Here is a 21189-nt window from a genome sequence, read left to right as displayed (position 1 = left end):
CTTTCTGTTTAGCCTCTCTGCTGCCAGCCACGCCTCTCCTTGCTCCTGCCTTGCTATTGGCCATTCAGCTCTTTATTAGACCATCCAATGTTTTAGACAGGCGCAGAATCACAGCTTCACAGAGAAACAAATGCCACATAAACGAAAGTCACATACCTTAAAATAATAGGTACCGCTTATATGGTTCCAATGGCATCTTGTGGTGGGAGAGAAAACAGACAAAGCTCTGTCTCCTTTGTGTTCACTGTGTATGCACACTAGAGCCGAGCAACTGCCATGAACTTAATAATTAGGTTTATGGTTATTGATGTGACAGACCCAGCCCCTGCGGTTAAGTGAGACATGCTGCTTCATTGCTGACAATAATTATTAGAAGGGGTCTCTTCTCCTTCCTGATCCTTAACACTTTGAAAAATATTTTTTGTTTTTTAGATTTAAATTTTTTTTTTTTTTTAGTGTGTTTGCATGTTTTGCCTGGATGTGTGTGTGTTCCACATGCATGCCTGGTGTTCATAGAGGCCAGAAGAGGGCTGGATTCACTGGGACTGCAGTTACAGGCAATGTGAGCTACCATGTGGGTGCTGGGATTTCAAGCCCAGGTCCTCTGCAAGAACAAGTGCTGTTATAAGAAAAATCAGGGCAAATGACAGATAATCAGCTCAAGCTTTCGTCTGATCTTTAGGTTGTGAGTTCTAGTACTAGGTTCAAGTCTGTTTCAGTGTAAGGGTTTCCTCGTAGCTCAGATGTGAGATGGTCTCTGTGTAGACCATGCTAACTGTAAATTCATGGAGATCCACCTGTCTACCTTCTGAGTGCTGAGATTAAAGACCCACAACACCACGCCAGACTCTGCTGGCTAACTTATCCCTCACACTGTGTGATAGGTGCCGTAGGATTACAAAGCCAGTGCAGTTCTGAGCAAAAATTCTCCCTGAACCAAACATAAAACAAAGGAAGCCATTGGAACCTTTATAGAATTGATATTTAGTTTTATGCCATTCTATTTTTTATAAATTTGATTTTTTTTTTTTTTTAAAGATAGGTCTCAACTATGTACCATGAGTATCCTGAAACTTGCTATGTAGGCCAGGCTGGCCTTGAACTCACAGAGATCCTGCATCTGCCTCCCTAATGCTAGAATTCTAGGCATGTGGCTTCTGGGGTGGGGGGGGGAGCATGCTGTCCTGTACACGTGAAGGTCAGAGTACAGCTCATGTGCTAGGATTATACTCAAGCACCGTCATGCCCAGTCAAGTGACTTTTCTTAATGATTTGTGGTTGTCCTTCATAAGTTAAGAAGAGAGCTATTCTTTGCCGAAATTTCTCAAATGTAACTGTGTTAACTTTCTGTCCTTCTCAAAAACACCGGAGCCAACTAGCTTATAAAGTGAAAGGCTTTTTTTTTGGTGTGTGTGCTTTATGGTTTAAGAAGTTTCAGTGTATGGTCTTTTGAACTTGATGGCCTAAGTCACTACTAATTTTCTTAAAGGCATAGGTGGTCCTCAGGACTCACACCTCTCCACCCTAGTGTTTGGGCCAGACTCTGTCTTGATCAGTGTAAGCACACACTGCCACTGAGCTCTAGAACATAATTACTGGCGATTTTTGTGGGTTATTTCTAGTCCCGTTTTAAAATATTACTTTCTTTGTTTTTGTTTCAGAAAAGAATCACATAATGTCCCAAGGCTGTCATTGTCCATCTGGTTTGGGCAAAATACATAAGACATAACTCATTTGAGCTGGGCGGTGGTGGCTCACGCCTTTAATCCCAACACTGGGGAGGCAGAGGCAGGTGGATCTCTGAGAGTTCGAGGCCAGCCTGGTTTATAAGAGGTAGTTCCAGAACAGGCTCCAAAGCTACAGAGAAACCCTGTCTCCAAAAAAGGAAAAAAAAATTCATTTGACTTTGGGGTGATTGATAATTGTTTCGCTTTCTTAGGACACCATGTAAAATTGAACCTAGTATCAACCATGTCCTCAGCACCAGAAAGCCTGGGAAGGAGGACGGAGACCCTCTGCAGAGGGTTCAGAGTCACCAGCAAGGGCCTGAAGAGAGGAAGGAGAAGGTGATGTACTGTAAGGAAAAGGTTTATGCTGGAGTCGGGGAGTTCTCCTTCGAGGAAATCCGAGCTGAAGTGTTCCGGAAGAAACTGAAAGAGCAAAGGGAAGGTGTGTGTGTTGTTGTAAGAAGTAACTCTTTTCAAGTCTAAGAGAGATTGCCTCTATTACTTGTACCTTTGTGTGATGTACACATGCTGAGCTCCCATTGCTGCCTCCTAGAAAACAGAGTCTGTGCCCAAGAGTAAAAGAAGAAAAGGTGGTCAGAGTGAAGGGGTACCCCATTTCACCACAAAAGCAGGCAGCCATGGCCCGTGTGCATGTAGGTGCACTCCTCCTTAAGTACCTAGCCTTTCTTAGTGTTGCCTGAAATGCTCAGCCTCAATGTCTCTGGCAGTCTATTTATATTAACACATTCAGGCATCTCTCAGTCACTTATAGACTTACTTATATTATTTCTTCAAATCATCTCATTCTGAAATTAATGGAAGATTTGGAAATCGAAGGGAACAGAAAGCAGTTCCTGCTCTGGAGCTATCTCTTCAGTGTAGGTGAGGCTTTCCTGTCCAGCAGCCACTCTGAAGCTCTCAGAGGCTTAATATTAATTACAAAGGCTCGGCTGATAGCTCAGGCTTGTTGCTAACTCTACATTTAAATTAACCCATATTTCTTATCCATGTTTTACCATGTAGTTCATGCCTTGTTACCTCATTTTTTTTTTTTTTTCGAGACAGGGTTTCTCCGTAGCTTTTTGGTTCCTGTCCTGGAACTAGCTCTTGTAGACCAGGCTGGCCTCGAACTCACAGAGATCCGCCTGCCTCTGCCTCCCAAGTGCTGGGATTAAAGGCGTGTGCCACCACCGCCCGGCTGTTACCTCATTTTCTATACTTCTGCCTCCTCAGAGGTTTGCTGGCGACTTCTCAGACTCCACCCTTCCTCATGCCGTCACTCTCAGTTTGTCTTTCCCACCTAACTTCACCGTGCTCAGCTATTGGCGGGACAGATGAACTGACAATTAGGAAAGCGGAATTGAAGAACTTAGGGCACTAGCACAAGAGGATAAAATACATCTCAAATGATATATTGAAGAATGGGTCCTATGTGCCAGTGTGGGAAGGAGACATGGTTGCAAAGCAAGGGGCCAGCTGTGTGAGGCCTTTTTGTTTTTGTGACAAGGTCTCATCTCACTGTGTAGACCAGGCTGGCCTCAGCCTCTCGGGTGCTGAGATTAAAAGTGTGTCCCACTACACCAGACTGAGTGTTGCCTTTTTAAAATTAGTAACTGAAGGACTGGAGAAATGGTTCAGGAGTCCAGGGCATTAGCTGCTCTTAAGCAGACCGTGGTCTCTACCTAGCACACACACCAGACCACAGTTACCTTAACTCTGGGGATCTGACACCCTCTCTGGCCTCTGGCACCAGGTACACTAGTAGTACACAGGTATATGCAGGCAAAAACACCCTTACACATAAGTGTTAAAGAGATAAAATAAAAACAGGAACTGGGGCTTGGTATGATGGTTACTGGGTAAAGGAACTTGCACAAGCCTGGTGACCTGAGTTTGACCCCTAGGACCTCATAAAGCTGGAAAGAGGGAACCGACGCCATAGAGTCGTCTCCTGTGCAGGCACATCACACGCACAATAATAATACAAAGTTTTTAAAATAGGAACTGAGCTGGAAGGCGAAGCTTGGTACTAAGCGTGCTTGTCTGGCATGTGTGAAGACCTGGGATCAGTCAGTCTGTGGCACAGAAAACACCGCCCAAACCCCCAAAGAGCCTGTCAACAAGGACTAAATAGGGAGGAGGTACCTAGATACAGTTATTTTTCTAAGGAAAACTTCTAGTTCAGACCTCTATACCAGCGTGTGGTGGAATGCATTTTATTCTCAGCTGAATAAATCCCCGAGCTGAGCGTTAGTGCGGTTTGTGTGGATAAATTTAGTCTGCTCTCACGTTTTCAAGTCTTACATCCGCGGCTCTGGTTTCTCCCTTAGTTCATTGAAAGAACTGAAGCATCTCATTTTGTGTCTCTGTCAAGTCTGCTGTCCTACTTGCCGTCTCTGCCCATTCACCCTCTCTGGCATTCTTTCTGGAAAGACTGTATACATTTCTCAAGTGTTTGCCTGGACAGGTTTTCTTCCCAGCATTTTTCTGTCTACTGTTATCATTATGCACATGGATTCCCATGGTTTTTTAAGTTCCTTTTTATCCCCATGTTCTCCTCGAGCCATTCGCTCATCTTCCTACTTCACCAAAGAGCAAACTTATTTTTCTTTAAAAAAAAAAAAAAAAAAAAAAAACCAACAAAAACAAAACCTTCCTCATTGTTCAGGGGAGGGGAGCACATACAAGCACTCAGGACACAGGATGACATCATTTAATTGGTTCTCTACCTTAAGGTGGGTTCTGGAGAGTGAACTCAGGTTGTCAGAATTATATAATCTGGGGGTGCAAAGACTTACCACTGAGTCATCTTCCAGCCCTCTTTAATTTTTCTCCTGTGTGCATGTGCGCGGAGAGAGTGTGGGGTTTGCATTCTGACTTAGTCACTGTTCTGTTGCTGTGACACCATGACCAAGGCAGCTCTAAAAAAGAAAGCACTTTAATTTGGGCTGGTTTATGGTTTCAGAGGGTTAGTCCCTGACCATCGTGGTGGAGACATCATAGCCTGCAGGCAGACACGGTGCTGGAGCAGGGGCTGAGAGTTGTACATCCTGACTCTAGGCAGCAGGACGTGACACAGTGGGCCTGGCTTAGGCTTTTGAAATCCTACAGCCTACCGCATTGACACACTTCCTCCAGCAAGGCCACATTTCCTAATCCTTCTTAAGTAGTGCCACTCCCAGCACACATTAATACTTGTGTATGTCTCACATGTTTGCGCTTTTGTGTGGGAGACATGAGGTTGACATGGTTGGCATTGGGTGTTTCTACCATCACTTTCTGCCTCTTCATTGAGGTAGAGTGTTGATAAGCCAGAGCTCACCTATACACTGGTCTGGCAAGCCAGTCTGCTCTGGGGACACTCCTCTCCCCACCTTCCAAGTATTGGGGTTACAAGTGGGCCAGCATTTGCTTGGGTATTAGGAATCTAAACTCCAGTTCTTGTCTTGCATGGCACACTCTCTACCACTGAGCCATCCTCCCATCCCTAGACTGCCTTGAAAGGATAGTCAGTCTTCATTGCCCAGTGTTCTCTGAGACATTCCTATTTTTCTTGTCAAACAACTCTGGTCCTGGTCACCAGAAGCCTGTGTGCCAAACCCAGCGCCTGTTTTCACAGCGCCATTTGTTCTCCAGCCTCATCTTTTACTGCCTTCCTTCTGTGCTCCAAGCAAGCTGGCTTTCCTTTGAGTCTTCCTGTGTGAACAAACTTTGCCCAGGTCTTGTGACTAATCTTTCATCATTCAGGTTTTAGCTTTATCACGGCATTTTATCAAAACAATTCCTGGTCACTGGTCTTTAATAGCCATGACCTTCATACCTTCATCCACTATATACAGTTTTACACCACCCCGTTTGGTGCTGTACTGGGTACTTAGCTTGTACTACAAGCTAAGTTAGTGGGCTGTAGCTCAGTCCTGTGTGTTGCCCCCTTGCATCATCCCCCCCATTTTATTTTGGTGGTTTCTTGTTTTTGCTTGCTTATTTGTTTGAGAAATAGTCTCATGTAACTTTGACTGGCCTTGAGCTTACTGTGTATTTGAGGATTTTTGATTTTGGAGCGTGCTGCCTCTACCTCCTAAGTACTGCAGTTCCAGGGTTGTGATATGCAAGCACTCTGTCTATTAAGTATTTTCCTGCCCTGTTTTACGTATAAATACCTTTGGTGCTTTTGAGAAACTTTTGCTTTGTAGTCCAAGCTAGCTTAGAATGCTAAATGATTTTCTTATTTCTTTGTGTGTTTCTGCCATATCTGGGTGTTAGCATCATATGGCCAAGGACTTGGTATCATTGGAACCTATTTTTCATTGTACTTGTGCATGATAGGTGTTGCTTTTTTCCTGATTACATACATCAAAGAATGGATACCCCACCTCAAATTGAAGACTCGTTTCCCCTTTTCCATTGTCATCAGTGGTAATGAGGCTGTGAGCCGGAGGCAGTCTGTCCTGGAGGGATTGTTGTGAGGGGGAATGTCTCAGCTAACTTCACTGTTTGCAGCCGAACTGCTGACCAGTGCAAAGAAGAGGGAAGAAATGCAGAAACAGATTGAGGAGATGGAGAGAAAGCTAAAGGAAATCCAGACTATTCAGCAGGAAAGAGCTGGGGACCAGGTAAAAAAATGTTGCTATTTTTTTTAGTACAGAAAACTCAGGCATACCTGGCCAGAATTCTATCTTTTATCTACATGCCCAACCTAAAAAATACTTTCTTTTTTTGGTAGTTTTTTAGTTACTAGCCGGAAAGTAATTTAACAAGTGGTTTCAAATGGGATTTATGACATGTAAAATAAGTGATGTAATTCACTGACTTCTCAATTATTATTCTTATTAATTCTGATATTAACTTTATATTTTAGTCATGGTCTGTTAAAATGGGGTTAGCTTTTAAAATTCAATATATACTTGCCACTGCTCAGTTGAATATAGAGCACCAATTTGATTAGGACCCTAGATTATTGGAGTGCTTTTGTGGTACTGGCATCTGATGTGGTTGGCAGATGTCTAGAAGAAGGTGATAAAGAAATGTTAGCACTAGAGTATATAAATAGCATTTTCTGAATGAGAGGGACATTGGTTTTATTTATGTTAATGTAAACAGCAAGAAGAGAAGGTGCCCACAGAGGAGGCGGCCAGACTGCAGATTGCTTCACGGCCTCAGGAAATGCTGGGAGTGTCTCTGTCCCGCTCTGTCTGCCCACCTAGCTCTCAATCCAGGTAAGACCACTTTGGTGGAAGGCATGGTGCTCACAGCCCATAGGACACACTGTGGGCTCTGGTGACTTGAAGGCTCCTCCATTTCTTGACAGTACTGAGACATAAGTTTTACAAATTTTAGCCTAAGGTTTTGTGCTAATGAAAGAATATATGGTACTGTCTGTTCCTTGGTGAAAATAAAAATCAATGTGTCTAGAGCCTGTTCATGCACAGTGGTACATCCTGTAACCCTATGTAGACGAAGACAGCGGGTCAGGAATTCAAGGCTAGTAGCCTTTGAGATTGGCCTGGGATCCATAAGACCCTGTCCCCCCACAAAGAATAAAAGTGGTCATACTCAGGCGGCTAAGGCAGAGTGACTCAATCGTCAAAGCCAGTGTAGCCTTCATAGTCAGACCTTATCTCAGGAAAACAAAAGGTGGAGTGGAGAACTATACTTTACATACTTAAAGTACATTGCATACTTGTGTGAAGTGCCCTATGAACCTGGTGCTGTGTACATTGAATTTATACAGTCAGATCAAAACCCGAAAACTTGACACACATGATAACTGCTGTTCACACTCGTGTGTCTTTGTGTTACAACCGTCCATCTAACTGTAGTTAGTTAAGGCTACCTCCGACAGGGTGGGGTCTGTCTCTAAACAGAAGGCTCTTCCTGTGGGTAGTAAGCACATTTTCTTTTTTTAAACAAATTTCTTCACAGGGAAACCTCACCAGCTAAAAGCATTTTGCAAGAACAGCCTGACTGTACAGGTAAGCTGTATTTGACACATTGGGAGGGACACTGGCAATAAATGCACTATGTAACAGTAAATGCTTTTCTTTCTTTCTTTCTTTCTTTCTTTCTTTCTTTCTTTCTTTCTTTCTTTCTTCCTTTCTTTCTTCCTTTCTTTCTCTTTTTTGTTTTTGTTTTTTTTTTCGAGATAGGGTTTCTCTGTAGCTTTGGAGCCTGTCCTGGAACTAGCTCTTGTAGACCAGGCTGGCCTTGGTCACGAAAATCTGCCTGCCTCTGCCTCCTGAGTGCTGGGATTAAAAGCGTGCGCCACCACCTTAATTATAGTAAAAGAGGGCAGAGTGTGCATAGAATCTTGTTTGGTCTTTAAATAATGGAACTCATTATAAGCATATATAATTCATTATATGTGATTTGAGAGAATATTTTCATAAGATTTCTCACTACTTTGAAATTCTTAGTTTAGGGACAGCAGAATGACAGGCACTTGCTGCCCAACAACCTGAGTTTGTTCTTCAGAACCCACTGACCCTCATGTAGCAGCAGGTCTTTGAGTGTCAGCTCCCGAGTAATGACACGGAGACTTCTTATCAATTTTGAAAGCTTGGTCCTAACTTAGGCTTTTCCCCAACTAGCTCTTAAAACTTAAATATCCTGTTTATATTAATCTATGTTCTGTCATGTGGCTCGTTACTTCTGATACCGTATGTCTGACTTCATCTTGCATCTGAATGGCAGACCTCCTGCCTCAGATTCTTTTCCAGAGGTCCTTTCTCTTGTCTGGAAGTCCTGCCTAGCTATCTACTGTTAAACTCTATTAAACCAATCAGAAGGTGCCTTAGGCAGGTGAGGTGAAACACATGTCTTCACAGTGTAGAAGATTATCCCAACCCCTTCACACGGTCATGAAGACACACACATGACTGCACAGAGAGACTGATGCACATGCAAAATAAATAATTATTTTTCAAGTCTCCACTTTCATACTATGCACTTAGGCAAGTGTTAGCAGGACCAGCAACCAGCCCTGTGTGAGAAGGAGCTCCTAAAGAGGGCTAGGTCTTGAACATTCAGATTGGCTCTTTGTATGTATGTATGTATTATTTATTTATTTATTGTGAATGCTGTGTTCTGCCTGCATGTATGACTGCGGGCCAGAAGATGGTACCAAATCTCATTATAGATGCTTGTGGGCCACCATGTGGTTGCTGGGAATTGAGCTCGGGACTTTTGGAAAGTCAAGTAGTGCTCTTAACGTCTGCGCCATCTCTCCAGCCCCAGACTGGTTTTTTGTTTTGTTTTGTTTTGTTTTGTTTTTGATACAGGGCTTCTCTGTGTAGAATTTGCCCTGTAGACCATGCTAGTCTCAAACTCACAGAGATCCACCTGCCACTGCCTCCAGGTGCTGAGATTAAGGGTGTGTGCCACCACCAACTAGCTTTTTTTTTTTTTAAACACACTTTATTAATTTTTTTAAAATGTGCATTCATTATTTTGTATGCATGTATGAGAATGTCTGAACTGGAGTTACAGAGAGTTGCGAGTTACCATGTGGGTGCTAGGAACTGAATCTGGCTTAGCTGGGCTCCTTTGGAAGAACAGCCAGTGCTCTTAACCACTGAGCCTTCTCTCCAGCTACAGATTGGTTTCTTTTCTCCTTAAAATATGTTAAAAATATTAGGCTTCCCATCTGTTAAGCTGCGTTGAAAAAGATTATACATTTTCCCTCTCAGTTTCTTTTCGCATGATTGTTATATAAAACCTATCCAAAAAAATGTAAGCTATAAAAAATATAAGTAACAAATGACGTCAGAACCAGTAAAGGCCCTTGCCACCAAGTACAGTGACTTGAGAGCCACATGGTAGAAGGAGAGAACTGACATCCACGAGTTTTTCTCTGACCGCCACATGCTTGCTCACACATATGTAAATATTAAACACAAGAATGTTTTAAGTGGTAAAAACATGAATATTGCTAGGCGGTGGTGGGCACGCCTTTAATCCCAGCACTCGGGAGGCAGAGGCAGGCAGATCTCTGTGAGTTCGAGACCAGCCTGGTCTACAAGAGCTAGTTCCAGGACAGGCTCCAAAAACTACAGAGAAACCCTTGTCTCAAAATTAAGAAAGAAAGAAAGAAAGAAAGAAAGAAAGAAAGAAAGAAAGAAAGAAAGAAAGAAAAGATTTAAGGTTTTTTTCCCCCATATTTATCTATTTGTGTATGTGTGTGCATGCGTGTCCTACACATATGCAGAGGTCAGGACAGCTGTCAGGAGTCGAGTCCTCTGTCAGGTCAGTTCCAGGGATCAGCTGTGCTGGCAAGATCCTCTCATCTGAGCAGATCACCAGGTCCAGAGGGAAAGCTTTAGAGACGGGATTATTGACAACATACAGATCTCATTATGCATTTCCAATTCAAACACATTTAAAAAACATTGTAAACGAATACTAAAATATAGAACTGACTGTTCAGAAATTATTAGTTTTATAGATATTATTCCTTAGTTAATAAAAAGAACCTTTTAAAAGGCTTACAAAGACATTGAAATATTTACAGATGAAATGAAGTGTTCTGGATCTTTAGGGCCATCTTTAGGAAGTAGTAGCATTCCTGGGAACATAGATGAAGTACAGTCATGCATGTTTAGGTGATTATTATGAAATGGTATCTATTTTTATATGTCCTAACTTTTTTATTATAAAAACAAATCAGAGGCTAGGAAGATGCCTTAGTGGTTAGGAGTGCGTGCTGCTTGCAGAGGACCCAGGTTGGGTTCCCAGCACAGGCTATGCAGCTCCAGGCTGGGATGCCCCTTTCTGTCCTCTTCAGATGTGTGTACTCACTGATGTGCATGAACTGTACCCACACACAAGACATGTACATTCATACAGAATTACTGTCTTTTTCAATCATGCTTTTTCTTTTGAACAACACAGCATTAATTCATTTCTATAGTTTTCTTGAAGAATCAAACACTCCCAAAACCCGTTTCTCTTTCTATAGGTCCCAGCATGCCTTTCTCCATTTTTGATGAGTTTCTTTCAGATGGAAAGGACAAAAGGTTTGATTTTGTTGTTTATTTTGGGGGAGGGGAGCTAGGAATAGATCTTCCTATGTAAGTACATTTTTCACTTAAAATTTTAGATATTTGAAAGTTAAAATAAAGATATTTTTATTTGGGTGTTTTGCCTGCATGTGTCTCCACACAAGCCCACGATATCCAGTAAAGGGTGTGGGTCGGTACTATCAGGCGAGCCCCGGCCGTCTGTAGGAGCATCAGTTCTCTTAACCACCGAGTCACTTCTCTGGATCTTTATCTTAAATTCTTTTTTTTTTTTTTTTTTTCTCGAGACAGGGTTTCTCTGTAGAACTTCATGGAACTCATTCTGTAGACCAGGCTGGCCTCAAACTCACAGAGATCCACCTGTCTCCAAAGTGCTAGGATTAAAGGCGTGTGCCACCACCACCAGATTTATTTTAAATTCTTTGAAAAATTTTGTAAATCTTTTTATATAAAAACTTTTGTAAATTGAGTATATTTTTCTACCATTGGTTCTCTGGGATGGAGCTCAAGTTAGCGGGCGTGGACGACAAAGCATGGTTACCTACTGGGCCATGCTGTCCCAGTGTTTTAGTCTGTGAGTGAGAGTAGCCGGACCCTGGTGTACGCAGGGACTGGGAAGAATGAGCTGAGATAGGATGTTCAGGACCAAACTGGACTACGTTATACAACCTTATCTCAAACAACAACGGCTTGAATCAGAGTTGCTGTTATTTTCAATTTTCATACAGATACAGAGAGTGCTAACTGGAATGTGTCTTCTCCCAGTCCTGCTGCAGATTTTCCACAGGCTCCCAAAGCCCAGCGAAGACCCCTTGCAGTTCTCAAGACTACAGAAATCATCGCATCAAATGAGGATGTATCTGCTGGTGTTTGTGTAAGTTCACATCAGTGGACTTAGTGAATTCTTTCACTAAGTTAAGTTAAGATCTCTCAGTTAAGCATTTGGCTGGTTAGATGGCTCAGCAGATAATGGCACTTCCTGCTGAGCCTGACAACCTGATACTGACTCCTGGGTCTCAGGTGGTAAAAGGAGAACATTGACTTCCATAGGTTGTCTCTCTGACCCCGGCTTCCCCTACCCCCAATAAAATTTAGGTATTTAAGTTTAAAAGAAAAGTTTAGGATTAAGTGCTGAACAAGTGTTAATCTTAGTGGGCTGTGGAAGTAGAGGAGAATCTAGTTCAGAGTCAGCCTAGGCTATGTACTGAGTTTGAGCCCAGCTTGAGTGCGTGACTAGATGTTGTTCAAAAAGTTTAGGGTTAAAATTAAAATCGCTTTTGAACTAAGCCATGGAAAGATTTTCAGAATGTTGTCACCAGGAAAAGAGTGGACCCGCAGTGAGATATTACATTGTATGCACTGGAGTTTCTGTAATCAAGAGGGGGTAATAATGAGTGTTGGAGGGCAAGGATGTAGAAATATTAGAACCTGGAACAGTCATTTTGGAAGAATTGTTGGTCATTCCTTAAAATGTTAATCCTAGGGGCAATTAAGGCCACATGCTCTTGTAGAGGCCTTGGGTGTGATTCCCAGCACCCACCTGGCAGGTCACAACTGACTATAACGCCAGTGATCAACGCCCATTTGTGGCTCCCATGGGTACCACACATACATGGTGTGCTAACATACAAACAGGCAGAACACTCATGTGCATAAAATAAAAACTTTTTAAATTAAAAAGTAGTTACTAACCAGGTGGTGGTGGCACATGCCAGATCTCCATGAGTTTGAGGCCAGCCTGGTCTACAAAGCGAGTTCTAGGACAGCCATGGCTACACAGAGGAACCCTTTCCTGAAAAGCCAAAAATAAAAAAGAAAAGAAAAGAAAAAATAGAAGTAAATAAAGGAACTTATGTTCTATTTGCATGAAGTGTCCAGGATAAAGCAGAGTGGATGGGATTAATGGAGAGGGTAATGGGAAGGGGCTGCAGGTACTGCGGATTCTTCCTGAGGGGTGAAGTGCTCATAAAATAACACAGCAGAGCACTGAGGCAAACACGGGAGTGATGGATTAGATCCCAGAGTTGTAAAAGGTCAGGTGAGTCACTAATTTGACAGCCTTCTCCACTTCCAATGTAAAATGCCTTTTGTGGCGATGGAAACATGTAGACCAACAATTTTTCCTTCCTGTTCTGGTTTTCTTTACATTTAGTTTTTTGTGTTTATGTGTGAGTGCTTGCATGTGCGTGTAGTGGTCAGGTTACCTCTTTACTCCATATAACTTCATGTAGCTGTCATCAGGCCTGGCTGTAGGTGTCTTTACTCACTCTCATGGCTCCTGGCTATTCTGTTAACTACTGTCGCATAGTCCTAACACCCAGGGGTAAGAATGTGCTGTATAGACGTTCAAGTCAAACTAAAACAAAAAACAAGCATGGGCCTTGGCATTGACATTTTGTTGAAACTTTAGGGAAGGACAAAAGATGCTTCTCAGCAGACTAGCACCCAGGCACTTGAGGAAGGCTGGCGTGTTTGAGGATTGTTCTGGGGACATGATGAGTGGCTTCAGTGACAGTGCTTCCTCCACATCCAAGGAAATGCGCAAAGTCATTGGGAGACATTTTTTAAAATAAACTTTTCTTTTTATTTACTTTCTTGGTATATTTTATGTCTAGTAAAGTACACAGGACTGTATGGCTAGGTAGATTTTCACATATGAATATTTTATATCCAAAATACAGAAATTTCCAATGACTCAGAAGTGCCATGGGAGACTTTGATGACTGAAGGAAGATACTCAGGTCCCGTTCCAGTTTTATGCGATTTAAATGTCTGGAGAAGGAATCTAAGCATTATTTTTCCTCTTGTTTTAAATCATTTGGGAAAGTTCCTGTGATTCTGATGCCGTTAGTCCCTGGCTGCTGTGAAAGCACAGTGACTGAAAACAGTAGGGTGCCTGGATAGTAAAGGGGCCTCATCATTCAGATCCTCTCTCTCTCTCTCCCCTTTCTTCTCTCTCTCTTCCCCTCTCTTCCCCTCTCTTTCCCCCTTTCCCTTTGCAGTCTCTTTCTTGGATTTTGTTAAGAAGTATCTACCTGAATTTTTTAGCTCCCCTTCCAGTCATATTCAAAATGTCTAAACTAATAGATTGAGGCATAATAGTGATTTCTTTTACTTTAAATTTTGTTTTATTGTGTTTTTGTTTTTTCTAGACAGGGTTTCTCTGTGTAACTCTGACTGTCCTGGTACTTGTTCTGTAGACCAGGCTGGCTGCCCACTTTAAATGTTTTATTATAAATTTCCTTTGCTTTTTGAGGGAGCCCTGGCTTGGAGCTCTCTGTGTGGACTAGGCTATTGTAAATCTCTGCACTGTCTCTCTGAGGTATACCTCTACTTCTGCTTCCTTAATTTTGAGTCAAAATGTGTCAGATATGTCAAATTGTAGGTAATCTAGAAAATTAATATCTAGTATCTATGAGGGTTAACTGAAGTGGGCATTTCCTATATTGTAGGTAAATATATAAAGTAGTTTAATCTTTCAGGGCAACTAAGCAATACATGTTAAAAAAATAAAAGCCTTAGTTTTTTTTTTTTTTTTGGTTTTTCGAGACAGGGTTTCTCTGTGGCTTTCGAGCCTGTTCTGGAACTAGCTCTATAGACCAGGCTGGCCTCGAACTCACAGAGATCCGCCTGCCTCTGCCTCCCGAGTGCTGGGATTAAAGGCATGCGCCACCATCGCCCAGCTAAGCCTTAGTGTTTTTAGCCTTACAACTAGCTAATTATTTTAGGGATATTTATCCTAGGAACATTTAGATGTTTATAAAAATTTGTGTATATTTTAAAATAGTTTTGAGTAATGAAAAATAGGGAATAATCTGGAAGACCTGACTAAGCTGTCTTGTATTTTCCTTGTAGTCCTCAAGTTTCGAGCCCCATGAATATTGTATGACTGTCACTGAGTTATAACCCTGCCCCTTAACTCATTTCTAATAAATAGACATTTGGGGGCCAGCAAGATGGCTTGGTGAGCTTTGCTGCCAATCTGAAACCTGAGTTCCATATGGTAGAAGGAAAAAATGGCTTACACAATTGTCCTTTGATCTCCACATGCATGCCATGGCTCACATGCATGCACACATGTGCAAATTGGTTAATTAAAAATGCAACCTGTATTGTGACCATCCCAGTTTTTAAAGAATTGATTTTTTTTTTTAAATTTGTTTTTTTCAAAGCAGGATCTCACTATGTAGCTCTAGCCATCCTGGAATTCACTATGTAGAGCAGGCTGGCCTTGAACTCAGAGATCTGCTTGCCTCTGGCTCCTGAGTGCTGAGATTAAAAGTGTACACTACCATATCTGGCATTTAAAGAAATTAAAAAAAAAAGAGTATTTTTATCTGTGTATCTGTGTGCGGTTCTGTAAATGCATGCCGTGTGTGTAGTAGGCACCTGTGGAGGAGCCCTTGCAGCTGGTGCCATGTGTGTGTAGTAGGCACCTGTGGAGGAGCCATTGGAGCTCAGCTGCCCACCGAGGTGGTAGGAACTGAACCTGGGTCCTCTGGAAAGGCAGCAGGTATTCTCTGAGCCGTCTCGCTAAGCCCACAGATACTTTTTTTAAGTGAGAAAAGTGGTATCAGTGCTTCAGCTTTGAGGTAGAATTGTTTGGGAGAGGACACGAAGCAATCTTTCCATGTGTGGAGAGCCCTCACAGTATATTTTCTGATGAAGTACAAAATCACCTTCCTCAGTGTTGTACTATGCTTTTTAAATTGTCTTCAGCTAGACGACTTGCTATGTTTATTTCTAAATCTCATGTCAGTGATCTGATGTCTGTGTCTGTCTGTGTGTGTGTGCGCGCGTGCCATTCACGTGTTTATTGAACTAGCTCAGCTAAGCTGTGTTTGTTCCGTTTTTACTTTAGGATGAACTTACAGGAATTGAACCTTTGAGTGAAGATGCCACCATCACCAGTTTCAGGAATGTAACCATGTGTCCCATCCCCGAGGACACTTGTTACTTTGCTAGAGCGCCTCGTTTTGCATCTACTCCTTTCCATGAGATGCCGTCCTTGAAGGGCATCCCTTCCGACCCTGAGAGACTGTCCCAGGAGGAGGATCTGGATGGGAAGACCACGGAAGTCCATCACACTGCAATGGCCACTATTTATAGCCAGACCCTCAGTGTCAAGAAGCTGAGGTGATTGGAGTGTTTGCTCTCTTGGTCCGTGAGCTTATCAGTTATAGTGAGCAGGCGTCAGGCTCTTACTGTCTGCCAGATGCTGAACAAGACAGTCTGTCTCTCTCTGGTGTAATGTCAGTGTAATGACATTGGATTTGAGGATAAGAAGTAAATTTGACGGTAATGAGACTCAAAGATACAGAAGGAGAGTTGGTTTTTGTAGAGGACCCGGGTTTGATTCCCAACACACACATGGTAACTCACAGCTGTCATAACTCCAGTTCTGCGGTGTTCATTTTCTTCTTACATCTACAGGTACCAGGCTTACGCATTGTGTACAACATGTGAGCAGAACACTCATGTACATACAATAAATAAATAAAATTTTTTTTATCCATTTCTGATTTGGGAAAATGATGTGCTTTAAAAAGTGACACTAATAAAAATTATAGCAACTATAAATTATTTTAAAATAAATTTTATTACAAAATGAACTCAATGTAATATTTATAAATTAAAAATATATGAAGCTGTTCTTGCAGAGGTCCCAGGTTCAGTTCCCAATACTCAGAGCTCACAACCCTCTGTAACTCCAGTCCTAGGGGATCTGACATCCCCTTCCGCAGTCTCGGCTCTCACACTGGTGCGCTGCATACATGCAGGCAAAACACTCAGAAAAGTAAATGAATATTACAAAAATTTAAAAAGTTCTAACATAGTTGGTATATACTATGCCTGAGGACAGCTCCACTTTTGTTTCTTGCAGCCCAATTATTGAAGACAGTGGTGAAGCCACACACTCATCTGCCTTCTCTGGATCCTCTGCTTCCGTGTCGAGTACCTCCTCCATCAAGGGCCTTCAGCTCCCCGAGAAGCTGGAGCTAACTGCTGAAGCTGCAGGTAGATCCGCCCAGCCTGTGGGCAGGCTCCTTACGCTGCCTGGGGAATGTTCAGAAAAGCTAGCAGTAGCTCAGCGTAATTTATAAGTACGTAAGGCAAATGAGTGTGGGCAGATTAGCAGTGCTGATTTTGCAATCTTGTTGGAGTCTTTCCCCTCTAGTCTCTTTTTGTTTGTTTTTCTGAGACGTGGCTTTTCTGTGTGGCCCTGGAGCTCACTCTGAAGACCAATCTGGCCTCGATCTCAGAGACCCACTGGCCTCTGCCATTTGAGTGCTGGGATTAAAGACCTGCTCCACCATTGCCTAGGTGGGGATTGAGACAGGGTTTCTTTGTGAGGCCTTGGGTGTCCTGGAATGCCCTCTGTAGACCAAGTTGGCCTCAAATTCATAGAGATCTGTCTACTTCTGCCTCTGAGTGCTGGAATTAAAGGCATGTGCCACCACTACTGGGTTTTGTTTTGTCTGTTTGTTTGGGGGGCGGGGGTTGGGGCAGGGTTTCTCTGTGTGACCCTGGCTATGCTGGTACTTGCTCTATGTTCCCGTGGCTCTTAACATTCCTAATGCTTTAGGAAGACCCTTTAATACAGTTCCTCATGTGGTAGTGACCCCCACAACCATAAATTTATTAGTTATTTTGTAACTACAATTTTTGCTACTATTATGAATCATAATGTACATATCTGATGTGAGTCCCCTGTAGGTTGAGAACTGCTGTAGACCAGGCTGGCCTTGAACTCACAGAGATCCGCCTGCCTACTGCTCCCAAGTGCTGGGATTAAAGGCATGTGCCAGAGTTTTGATTTTCCTTCTACCCCATGCCAACTATTTGTTCATGATTTTCCTTTTCTTCTCGCTTTCATTTAGGACCCATCCAGTCCTAAACGTTAATTTATATTTGATGCTTATTTTCTCCACAGAAAATGCTGTTCAGTCGCCCTGGTGTTCACAATACCGACTCCAACTACTAAAATCTCTACCAGAGTCAAGTGCTTTTGCAGAGTTTTCTGTGGAAGACAGACCAATGCCTACCCTGGAAGTAGGGAAGGAAATTGAGTTAGGTAAGTACTGTTGAATACCTGTCCTTTTGCTTATGATAGCATACAAATAAGTGATTTGAACACTGAGCTCATGAACACTGTGAACATGCCTAGGTTGTAATAAATCACATTATAGAGGTTAACACATTGGTAATTTTATGCCATAGTAACAATGGCACTTTTATTTGCCTCCTTTTATTTAATACTTTTTAAGATTTATTTGATTTTTATGAGCCTGCATGTTTGTGATGCCTGTTGGATCTCCATATGATTGTGAGCTGCCATGTGGGTGCTGGGGATCAAACCCAGGTCCTCTGTAGGAACTAGCGCTCTTAGCTGAGCCACCCATATGTCCAGCCCTCCTTTTGATTTGAAACAAATGATTTTGAAAAGCATTCCAGAAGCTACTTCCTGGCAAATACACTAGTACCTCTCCCCCTTCGCTGGGAGATAGTGTTAGGACCTCCATATGCTCACAGTGATGTCACATGGAATCAAATCTTCTCCACAGGTAGTGAAGACTACTGCATTAAACAAGAGTACCTGATCTGTGACGATTACAAGTTACTCTGGGTGGCACCAAGAGACTCGGCCGAGTTAACCATGATAAAGGTGAGACTGACTCTTAATTTTATTACCTGGTACTGTCACACCTGTCTACTTGTTACTTTACTGGGAAATCGGCGAGCCATCAACAAAATCAGTCACCATTCTATGTCACGATCAGAGATCATAAATCAGAGATCAGAAATGAGGGACTATTGTGTAAAGATTGTCCTGTACCCAAGCCTTCTGAGTATTCTGTCCACTTTGTCTTTCTGGGGAGATATCAGACACCCAGATACCTACCTAATTCTCTCCATTTCTTTTTTTCTTTGGTTTTTGGGTTTTTTGTTTTGTTTTTTTTGTTTTTGTTTTTTTGAGACAGGGTTTCTTTGTAGCTTTGGTTCCTGTCCCGGAACTAGCTCTTGTAGACCAGGCTGGCCTCGAATTCACAGAGATCCGCCTGCCTCTGCCTGCTGAGTGCTGGGATTAAAGATGTGCACCTCCACCCTTTGCTCTTGCAACTCCCCCTCCCCGAAATAAAATAAAATTAAAAGAAAAACAAAAATAAAAACAAAGTCTTGGCCCTGAAGCTGTATTGTGACACACGAGTCATCCAGTGTTCTCTTTAGTCCATACATCTTCATGTGTCAGTGTTGATTGCAGTGAGTCATTGGTCTGGTTCAAGGCTGCTGCTTCTGCTACACCCTTGGTACTGGGCCCTCTATGGGACTTCTTGTCTATACTGTTGTTGCCTTGTGTCATGGAGATCCTGTAGCTTTGGATCTGCAGGTCTGGCCAGCTGTCTTATTAATTCCAGTAACTTTGTGTGAAATCTCTCCCTATCTCTAGATCCTGTAGTCTTGTTTGTTGCCAGCACATAGTGGTTACACACTTATTGCCTGTGTGCTGGGCAGATAGAAAAGTCAGTGGACATTTATTCTTTCAGTCTTAACATTTTCTTTGAAAAAAATTATTTCAATTTTCTGCTTTCTCAATTTGTAATTTCTCATATTAGGTTGTAGGTTTTTCCTGGACAATTATTTATTTGTTTAGCATTTATTTGTATGTGTGTGTGTTTGTGTGCGTAGGTGTGTAGGTATAGATGTGTAGGTGTAGATCCAAGGACGAGTTTTAGGCCTGTGTTCTCTCTTTATTATATGGTTCTGGACTTGATGAAAAGAAAAAAACCAAAACACCTTTACTCACTGAGCCATGTCACCAACCCTTATTTCCTCTTCTCTTCCTTCCCTCATCTATGGGACTGGAGAGATGGCTCAGAGCACTTACTGCTGTTAGAGAGGGCCTGAGTTTGATTCTCAGCACCCACACTGGACAACTCACAACCACCTGGGACTCCAGCTCTGGGGTCTACGATGCTCTTCTGAGGGTGTGCACCACACGCAGGCACATAGAATTAAAGTGAAATGTTTTTATCCCTCTAGCTTCTCCTTTGTCCTGCTTTCTGTAGTGCAATCATGTCTCAGTTGTAGCACAAATAATAAAAACTCAGAGACAGATATTGGGGTTCAACCTAAAAATTAGAAAAGCAAAGCAGCCAGTCACTAGAAAAGTCTTAGCTCTACCATGGCTGGGTGACCTCAGACTAAGCAGCCAGAGCCTCCCTCTCCTCCCTCTAGTGTTGGGATTAAAGGTGTGAGCCACCACCATCTGGATTTGTTACTGCATCGATCTTGTGTTGCTCGCCTTGTCTCTGTCTCTGCCTCTGTCTCTCAAATCCTGGTATTAAAGGTGTGTGATGTTACTGCCTGGCCTCTAGTGGCTTAGCTTTGCCCTTCTGATATTATTCACACTTTATTTATGAAAACATAAATAAACTATACTCGGTAGCTGCAGAGGATTGATTCTAAGACACCTCCCTCCCATTTGAGATACCCAAACCTGAGGATATTCAAGTCCTTTCTATAGACTGACATAGTATTTGCTAATAACCTACATATACACTACAGTATGCTTTAAGTCATCACTGGGCCACTTACAATACTAACATAATGTCCATATTTATTGTGTGTTGTTCCCACCACCCCTCAAGTCGTGTCCATCCATGGTTGGTTGAATCTGCAATGTACAATCTATAGATTCAGAAGATGATTTTATCAACTGTAATTTCAGTCTCTATAGGTTTTACATTTCTTTCAAAGGGGCTTTTTATTTTTTTTTATTTTTATTTTTTGTTGTTGCTGTTGTTTATTCTCAAGGCAGGGTTTCTCTGTGTCCGGCTGTTCTAGAACTCACTCTGTAGAACATCCACCAGCTTCTGCGTCCAAAATGCTGGGATTAAAGGCATGAGTAGTCACTACCGCCCAGCTAATTTTTTTTCTTTTTTCTTTTGTTTTTGTTTTGTTTTGGTTTTGGAGATAGGTTTCTCCATGTAACACTGACCAGGAGAGGCCAGTTCCTAGGTTCTGCTCCAGGGTAATAAAAAGAAAAACCTCACCGGGCGTTGGTGGCGCACACCTTTAATCCCAGCACTCTGGAGGCAGAGGCAGGCGGATCTCTGTGAGTTCGAGGCCAGCCTGGTCTACAAGAGCTAGGTCCAGGACAGGAACCAAAAGCTACGGAGAAACCCTGTCTCGAAAAATTCAAAAAACAAAAAACAAAACAAAACAAAAAAACAATAAAAAGAAAAACCTCAGAGTAGCGGGACTAGGAAAAATTTTTTTCTGATGGTAGCTAGACCCTTACTATCTGAGGGTTAAATAGACCTCTTTACTTCAGCTTAAATAGTATGTTTATCTTGACAATCTGTCTTACATACATCTCTCTCCTGCTCAGTTACATATTTCAGTTACATCTCTTTCTCACATGACTACATGTCTTTCTTTTACAT

General features: G+C 42.3%; 1 protein-coding gene across 4 annotated transcripts in view; it reads left to right on the top strand.

The window, feature by feature from the left end:
- Positions 1–21189, top strand: part of Bub1b (BUB1 mitotic checkpoint serine/threonine kinase B) — an 89477-nt gene that overhangs the window by 55314 nt on the left and 12974 nt on the right. For all 4 annotated transcript variants that reach the window (XM_050134107.1, XM_050134106.1, XM_050134105.1 and 1 more), the window contains 10 exons: positions 1940–2169; positions 6228–6340; positions 6828–6943; positions 7650–7699; positions 10681–10738; positions 11507–11615; positions 15603–15877; positions 16626–16759; positions 17676–17816; positions 18307–18407. In XM_050134107.1, the coding sequence (XP_049990064.1) occupies positions 1940–2169; positions 6228–6340; positions 6828–6943; positions 7650–7699; positions 10681–10738; positions 11507–11615; positions 15603–15877; positions 16626–16759; positions 17676–17816; positions 18307–18407 (1327 nt within the window). The remainder of the gene's footprint in view (positions 1–1939; positions 2170–6227; positions 6341–6827; positions 6944–7649; positions 7700–10680; positions 10739–11506; positions 11616–15602; positions 15878–16625; positions 16760–17675; positions 17817–18306; positions 18408–21189) is intronic.

This window comes from Alexandromys fortis, unplaced genomic scaffold (genome assembly GCF_014885135.2).
Source record: "Alexandromys fortis isolate MF-2015 unplaced genomic scaffold, M_Fortis_MF-2015_v1.1 scaffold_6, whole genome shotgun sequence".
Taxonomy (NCBI): domain Eukaryota; kingdom Metazoa; phylum Chordata; class Mammalia; order Rodentia; family Cricetidae; genus Alexandromys; species Alexandromys fortis.
Note: the sequence above shows the minus strand (reverse complement) of the source record. Positions and strands in the feature narration are given on the sequence as shown.